We start from the raw sequence: 8,865 nt of genomic DNA, 5'->3' as shown, positions 1-8,865 counted from the left end.
ACATAATCATAGTTGTGTGACTTAACCTGTTGTTACAACTGCTGATCCTACAGCTATAATCTCAGATTAGATTACTGTGACTAATGTACATGAAGACTACCGAGAATAATTTAAAAAAAAAACAACTTCAAATAGTTATATGCTGTCCAAAGCTAGGTCAAAGTATTTCATTGTACTGGTTTTGGCTGGGATGGAGTTAACTTTCTTCATAGCAGCCCATCTGGTGCTGTGTTTTGCATTTGTGACTATAACAATCTTGACAACACACCAGTGTTTTGACTATTGCTGAACAGTGTTAGCACAGTGTCCAGGCTTTCTGGTTTTCCCACTCTGCCCCACCAGGGAGTAGGCTGGGGAGCTGAGCAAGTTTGGAGTGGACACAGCTGGGACAGCTGACCTGAACTGGCCAAAGGGATATTCCATTCCATATAATGTCATGCTCAGCAATAAAAGTGGAGGGAAGGTGGTTTTTTTGGGGGGAAGGTAGCTTGTTGTTCAGAGACTGGCTGGACATCAGTCTGCTTCTGGGAGGTGGTGAGTGATTGCCTTTGCACCACTTGTTCTGTTTTTCTTCATCTTTCCTTTCTCAACCCCTGAGTTTTCTTGCTTTTGCTCTTCCTATTCTATCCCCTGTCCTGCTTTTGGGGGGGGGGGGGGGGGGGGGAGTGAGCAAGTAGCTGTGTGGTGCTTAAGCTGCTGGTGGGGGGTAAACTACAACATTAATTTTCACACACTGTTTTAGGAAGTAAGTAGTGGTGTCAATTTTTTAATATACATACCTAAATGCAACTTTGAGATTTACCTACAGTCATTTTTATCAATGCATTTTATACATAGTAGATAAATAGCCAACCATATCTGTTATCCAAATTTCATTTTTACAATGTTCTATTACTTGCACCCAAAGTTAGCCAGTTTCCATAAAGAGTCTATCGGCAGCTGGATTATTTTAAAAACTTGTTTTTCAGGTTTAAAAATAAGATTCATGGTAGCCTTACATTACACACACGACCAACCAATACATATTTTATAAAATGGTTTAATGGATGCATGCATGTCTGATATAGTGATAATAAATTTACTGAATTCTAATTATTCACTGTTGTAAACATTTTACAAAAGCATTGTGATTTACCTGGATGGATACACAGTCCTTGATGGAAGAATTATTTAGACTGAATCAGTGGCACATTAAAGAACAAAGCTGACAAGATCCCTTCTGCATATTCTTTTGACATGATTCCAGCAAGAGAAACAACATGGTATAAAAAGTATACAGGAAAGATTGTTCTTACCATAACCATCAAACTCTGGAAACTGTAAATACAAGTTCAAGTGGTTGAAACAGTCAAAGTCATAACTGTAACCAGTCAGAAATTACAGTAAGAAATGTTATCCAGTTACATGTAGCTGTCAAAACAATGCATTTCTTTCCTTGTCAGTTGATAATTCTTTTCCAACAAGACAGAAAAGCTTTGGCAATTGCAGGTGTTGAAAATAATTTTCAAAATTCAAGACAGTCACAGCATTTTCTTTGCAGAAGGTAAACTGTACACCAAGGCTCAGAGGCTGTAAAAACTGGTTCCAAGTGGAAAAAAAGTGCAAATATCCTGCACAGATAGTTTAAAAAGCTGCTGGTACAATCATTCACTAACAGTATCTTTGTTTTCTTTTTGCATAGTTCACACATCACTGGGAATGTGACAGGGTGTGCTATTTTTGGCAAGAGCAAAAAAAGTGATACTTGTGTGAGTTGCCATGTTAGACATGCTGGATCCATGCAGAATTCAGGTAGAGGGCTGCTACCTGATGTTATTAGACACTGAATACTGATTTTGTTTTTGTTGAAGCAGTTCTGTAATAGCCAACAGCTTCTTAAGAACATGCTGTAGAAAAAAACAAAAACAAAAAAAACCCAGTACAACCCTACATTAGCAACTAGAAAAAAACAAAACCCATCTTGCTTGAGAAACATCTTCAACATTAACCTACCAGACTTAGAATTAGGTAGTTTAAAATATATTTAACCCACACACACACCAACCCCCCCCCCCCCCAGCTCCAATTCCCTAGTCACTAAGACATTACTTCAAAAGGCAACTAAAACAGCAATATGAAATTTATCTGCACCCATGGAGACCCATTAAGTCTTGCCAACTTAACCTGAGAGTTTCAAAATGAAAGAGAGTTCTCCTATCTGTTAAAAACAATCTGTAAACCAAAAAAACCATTCTCAGGTATTTTCCCCATGTGAAAGTGCAGAACTGGGCCAAGAAAATGTAAAAAAAGTCCAGTGACCAAAAAAAAGGTGATAATACAATTTACTTCTGCACAGGCAGAACTACCCTCTTTTAACTTTCTGAAAACCTGGTCATTAAACTAAACTAAATGCAACTGAACATACACATAAAACAGGCTGAGAAATTTTATTGCTAATGCACTGTCAGGAGTTCATTTTTTCGTTATAGTAGAACTATGTTCAACTACAACAGGGTGATCCTGAACCATTAGGGCACTTACAGGAGGAAAAGGGGAAAAAAAATTCAAGAGCTTTCTTTATGGAAACCCATGAGGAGAAATTACTCCTCTGAAGTAGAAATATAAGTGTATCAAGGAAACAGTATCACATCTGTAATCATTAAGTACTTCAGATACAGGCCTTATGAAAGAAATGATATCCCTTATCTGTAAGCAACACATATTTAGTACTGAAAACTTCTACTATCCTGCCTTGCCAGTCTAGCCATCATTTTTGCTTTGTCAAGACTAGCAGTAGCTGTAAGTGAATTATGAACTTGAACGTGATTGATTTTTTTTCCTTCATATGCCACTGAAGAGGTAAATTGTAGTAGTTAAACTGGATTAGTTTTGAACTGCTATAATGAAGCATTATCTCATTTTTAATTCCTTGAGCTTTCTTCTGCCAAAGATGATTAAATACAAATATATTTTTACCTTTTGCAAAATCACCATAAGAGTTCCCAGTAATCCCCTTATTTAAAAAACATTACCGCCGAAAAATGCATTATTTGAGCAACATCTGCTGCCAGGAGAAAGAAATACAGATTTATCGTCTACCTGGGTTTAAATTAAGGCCTTCAAAGAGTCAGGATATAGGAAGCCCAGTCTTTAAACCATGAGAATAATAAGAAATCTGATTACAAGAAGTTATTTTGAAACTATTAAATTAAAAACTATTTTAAAAACTACCTCTTCGAAAATGAGTCATTACATAAATAGTTTAAGCTGATACTGATTAAATTTAAGGAAGACCATCTCTAAATAAAAAGGCTTTCTATAGTACAACTGCCCCGTCCCCAAATCATAGAATCATTGAGGTTGGAAAAGACCTCTAAGATCATCGAGTCCAACCGTCAACCCAACACCACCATGCCCACTAAACCACGTCCCTAAGTGCCTCATCTACACGTCTTTTAAATACCTCCAGGGATGGGGACTCAACCACTTCCCTGGGCAGCCTGTTCCAATGTTTCACCACTCTTTCAGGAAAGAAATTTTTCCTCGCGTCCAATCTAAACCTCCCCTGGTGCAACTTGAGGCCATTTCCTCTTGTCCTATCGCTAGTTACTTGGGAGAAGAGACCGACACCCACCTCGCTACAACCTCCTTTCAGGTAGTTGTAGAGAGCGATGAGGTCTCCCCTCAGCCTCCTTTTCTCCAGGCTAAACAACCCCAGTTCCCTCAGCCGCTCCTCATAAGACTTGTTCTCCAGACCCCTCACCAGCCTCGTTGCCCTTCTCTGGACACGCTCCAGCACCTCAATGTCCTTCTTGTAGTGAGGGGCCCAAAACTGAACACAGTATTCGAGGTGCGGCCTCACCAGTGCAATCATTAGCATTAAAAAGGGAAGACTACTTAAATTATCTCCTGCACAGCATAGTATACTAGTCAAGCATACCAAAACATATTACTGTGCAATAAGTAGAATTGCCGACTTGAAGTTCATCATAATTAGTAGACCATAAGCAAGTATATTACTTTTGTAGTATTTTGAGACAATGCATGAAGTCATGTGAATTTTTTTCATCTTAAAAAATAAGTTTTCATAAAAGCTGTATAGAAGTTTAATAGTTGGAACAGAACACTCATTTGTGGTGCTTGCCAGAGAAGTTTGCCATGTTTGTTTACAAATGTAATAAATCAGGAAGCAGAAATGAAGTAGTGATAGAAAGCTAGGGAAAGTAAATTTAGTTATTTAGTTCTCAATTAGAAGATCCTAAAACTAGAGCCTGTCAGGAGACAGTAATTTCTTGGGTTTAGGCTTCCTCTAGAAACTAAAAACTTCACCTGGAAACTAAACAAACAAAAAAAAGAGCAAAAAAACAAAAGCAAAAAAAACAAAAGCAAAAAACCCACCGAAAAACAACAAAAAACCCCAACCCACTGCTTTAAAACATCTTTGGTTTTGTTGTATAAATACTTAGTTCATATTTTTGAGCTTCTTTACCTTTACAACTAGCAACCTCCTGGTGAAATGTACATATTATTTATCACTCATACTGCTGGACAGAAAAATTACAAAAGAATCACGATATTAAGCAATAACTCAAGACATGCTATCTGTACCCATGATTTTTGTTAACCATTATAGTTTACCTGCATTACACCTCGCTCATTACTGAGTGTCCGAAGTTCATCTGAATGTGCCACACACATCTCATGCAAGGCTGCCAGATAACGAGATAAGTCAGTTCTAGAGTGCTCTGTAGTGTCTGGAAGCTCAGGAACATTCTTTAACAAAAATTATGAGAGCATACTTAGAATGGTGAGTAGCCAGGCATATAAGAAATTAAATTACAGTTCTACAGACCCGCCAACAGCTGTTTTGATACTGCAAGCAAGTACTGCAATGTTTTTCTTCACAATTAAGTCTTCTGTTCATGTTATCTAATACAAATTATGTATTTCCTCCTCTCCACAAGCATCTATTTTATGAAGACATTTTAATTATTGTTACATATTTCACATGGAGAGATTACTAAATATACAGCAATTCCTATTCCTACTAGGAGGGTTCTACTAAAAGGTCTGATGTTGCTATGCTACCTCTGAGCTGGCCAGAAAGATACTGAGAAAAGAGATTCATATTATATCCTCCCCCCAAATGAGGGGGATCCATCCATTAGGTGGTTTGTTTTTTTTTTTTTTAATTTAAATCAGACAATAGCAGCAGCAAAAATGGACACCAAAAAAAATCCCCAAACTATCAAGTCAGTAAATCCACTAATAATGTAATTCAAACAGTAGATTAATCAGTTATTTTAAAACCCAACAGTTTTCTGAGTCCTCATGCATAATCTGCCATTTAAAGAAAAAGAACAGTATATCATAATACGCAGAAGTTGCCATTTAACCAGAAAAAGGTGACATATGGCAATCCACCTGAACGACACACTTCAAAACACTCATTCTTATAGATTATCAAAATAGTCTGAGATGTCTTCTATGTCACTTTTAATGGATCAATTCAGGAAGCTAGGCACATTTCTTTTATCTTCATTTTTAAAACAAATTCTTGGTTTAAACATATACATATATACATAAATGAGCTCCTAACTCGTTATAGCTATCATACACAAAACAGTAACAGCTTCAAAGTGAACTGCAATTATTATTTTCTTTTAAACTACAATATCTAGAATTCATGCAGTGAGACATTTGGTAATGTATAACTAAAATGGAACATAATATTTTTTAAAACTTCAATTTTTTCAATCTTGGGTCAAAACCATATGACAAATTACACATAAGAATTTTTTGTTTTAAAATATTTTTTTAAAAGATTGGTATTTTTGGCCAAAAGCCCTAATCCTCAGGGAGAAGCTCAAATAGATCTCATGTCTACAGCAGTACTAAATGAATAAAATCTTTCTAACAGGACATTTGATTGGTTTTAATTCTGTGCAACAGGCCAGCAATCTGCAGTTCCTAAACATGCATAAGAAAAATTTTTCAGTAACAAGCATTCAAAATTGTGTGGAAGCTGATGCATTTTTGAGCTAGTTAACAAGAACTGTAAAGAATTTTAATTTACAATGTTGCTATACAATTTCCAATAATTTTTTTTTAAACCACTTACCCCAAGTTCATCTAAGAACATGATCATGCGATGTTTGTTACTCTTGATGAACGGATTTACTCCCTCCATATATGGCTCCTAGTAATTTTAAAAAGTATTTATTAGAACAAATCAATACCAATTTAATAGTCATACCTGAAGTGAACACACTGTAATCAGAGACAAATGACACTGCAAAACACAAATGTGTCATCTGGAGTGATTTTTTTTTTTTTCAAGTGAATTTATAATGACTGGTGTACAACCAGTCAAAAGATTACACTTTTTTGTATTCCAGATGGATTCTGAAATTGTTTATATATACATTGTGACATGAAATTTTACATTTCTGAAATATTGAAGATGGACTTCTTTTTTTCATTGCAGCTATATAATGGAGAAAACACTTTCAGAGGTAACATCAGGACATAAGTGCCCTCCTTCTTGTTCTTTCGTTAATGCTTACATTCCAAGTTGTGAGTGTCAGACAAATGGCTTTACAATGGCAGCCTGAACTCATTTTCTTTCATTATGCTTAAGTCAACAGATTTTTATTGTTCAACCATGTTGCGACTTGGGAACCAGAATAGACCAATTGCTGCTGGCATTCTTTTAGTGATGCAATAGAAACTTTATTAAAAGCTGAGGCTTTTTAGTGCAACTTGTAAAACTGATTTACAAAATTATGTCAAGCAATATGAAAATGAGTACAAATAAAAGGGGTGTTTCAAAATGCTGTACCAATAGAAAACACCAGTCTAAGGAATAAATAGAGGAAAAGTGTGTGTGTAGGGGGGGAACCAGAGGTTGGTAGTTGTTCATTTGTTTCAGAATTATACTCTATATCCAGGCTGGAAGTTTAGTCCTAATTAGTCTCAATGTGAAAGTGAATTATTACATATACTATATAAAAGAACATGGGTGTGGAATGTATTTCAAGGTTCTGTACAGAGACATGCCAATATTACTGAAAGATGTCTCCCCATTTTGATATCAAATAATCAATGGAAATGCAAAAAGGCTCCCATCATCTACTTACGGCAGATAATACATCCTTCTTGAACGGATTCTTTCTAATCACAGATTTCAACTCTAGCATTTCTCAGTTGTCTTTTTGATATGGATATTCCTAAAGAAAATTTACCCATTTTACCATCACATAGATGTTTTCTTTGTGGACGGATGGCTGCCTGCCTCTCCTCTCCCACTTTTCCAACTCCAACACCCATCTAAGTTGACCAAGGGAAGCCAGTAGGTGTGGTGTTTTTGGATTTTAGCAAAGCTTTTGATACTGTCTCTCAGTATCCTTCTGGACAAAATGTCCAGCATACAGCTAGACAAGTCCATAATATGTTGGGTGAGCAATTGGCTGACGGGTCAGGCTCAAAGAGTTATAGTAAATGGGGTTACATCAGGCTGGTGGCCAGTCACCAGTGGGGTTCCCCAGGGCTCAATTTTAGGGCTAGTGCTCTTCAATGTTTTTATAAATGATCTGGACGCAGGAATCGAATGTCCATTAAGTAAGTTTGCTGATGATACTAAATTAGGAGGAGCTGTGGACTCCCTCAAGGGTAGAGAGGCCTTACAGAGAGATCTGGAAAGACTAGAGAGCTGGGCAATCACCAACCGTATGAAATTTAACAAGAGCAAGTGCCAGATTCTCCACCTGGGACGGGGTAATCCTGGTTATACGTACAAATTGGGGGATGAGAGGCTAGAGAGCAGCCCCACAGAAAGAGATCTGGGGGTCTGGGTCAATGGCAAGTTGAATATGAATCAACACTGTGCCCTGGCAGCCAAAAGGGCCAACCGTGTCCTGGGGTGCATCAAGCACAGCATAGCTAGCCGGTCGAGGGAGGTGATTGTCCCACTCTACACTGCACTGGTGCAGCCCCACCTTGAGTACTGCGTGCAGTTTTGGGCACCTCAGTATAAGGACATCAAACTATTAGAGTGTGTCCAGAGGAGGGCGACCAAGATGGTGAAAGGCCTCGAGGGCAAGACTTATGAGGAACAGCTAAGGTCACTTGGCTTGTTCAGCTTGGAGAAGAGAAGGCTGAGGGGTGACCTCATCGCAGTCTACAACTTCCTCAAGGGGGGCAGTGGAGGGGGAGGTGCTGATCTCTTCTCTCTGGTGACCAGCGATAGGACACGAGGAAATGGAACGAAGCTGCGCCAGGGGAAGTTCAGATTGGACATTAGGAAAAGGTTCTTCACTGAGAGGGTGGTCAGTCACTGGAACGGGCTCCCCAGGGAAGCGGTCACGGCACCAAGCCTGTCAGAGTTCAAGGAGTGTCTGGACGATGCTCTTAGTCATATGGTTTAGTTTTAGGTAGTCCTGCGAGGAGCAGGGAGTTGGACTCGATGATCCTTATGGGTCCCTTCCAACTTGAGATATTCTATGATTCTATGAATACTAGAGTATGACTGCTACCCTTTTGGTCATTGACAGACAGAAAAAACAGTCCACACATTTCCACTGTTGTCTTTGGAACAAATGTCTGAGTTTATCTGTTCTCATAGCATGAAAATATGGTTGCATCACTCTTTATAATACCTACTAGTATGGTCATTGGTTCATCAATTATTTTAACAGGTCACTGCTGTTGTTCATACTACCAGATTCAAAACCTTCATGGTATGTACCAAATCATTCACATAAGTTTCTAGATGACTTATTCTCAAATGATTGACTCCTCTTTCCAATTCAGCCAGACTTTATGCTACTGCTCTAGTTTAAATCAATATCCTGTTGAGCTCCAACTGAAGAGGATAGAAGAAACTGC

The 8,865-nt window shown here is 38.0% G+C and overlaps 1 protein-coding gene across 2 annotated transcripts in view; it reads right to left on the bottom strand.

Moving 5' to 3' along the window:
- Positions 1–1,023: 1,023 nt before the first annotated feature.
- The window catches only part of LOC143172013 (ras GTPase-activating protein 1-like), a 93,103-nt gene continuing 85,261 nt past the window's right edge, over positions 1,024–8,865 (bottom strand). For both annotated transcript variants that reach the window (XM_076361225.1, XM_076361226.1), the window contains 3 exons: positions 6,101–6,178; positions 4,618–4,752; positions 1,024–1,886 (listed from right to left, as the gene is read on the bottom strand). In XM_076361225.1, the coding sequence (XP_076217340.1) occupies positions 1,803–1,886; positions 4,618–4,752; positions 6,101–6,178 (297 nt within the window). In that variant the 3' untranslated portion in view covers positions 1,024–1,802. The remainder of the gene's footprint in view (positions 1,887–4,617; positions 4,753–6,100; positions 6,179–8,865) is intronic.

This window comes from Aptenodytes patagonicus, chromosome W (genome assembly GCF_965638725.1).
Source record: "Aptenodytes patagonicus chromosome W, bAptPat1.pri.cur, whole genome shotgun sequence".
Taxonomy (NCBI): Eukaryota; Metazoa; Chordata; class Aves; order Sphenisciformes; family Spheniscidae; genus Aptenodytes; species Aptenodytes patagonicus.
Note: the sequence above shows the minus strand (reverse complement) of the source record. Positions and strands in the feature narration are given on the sequence as shown.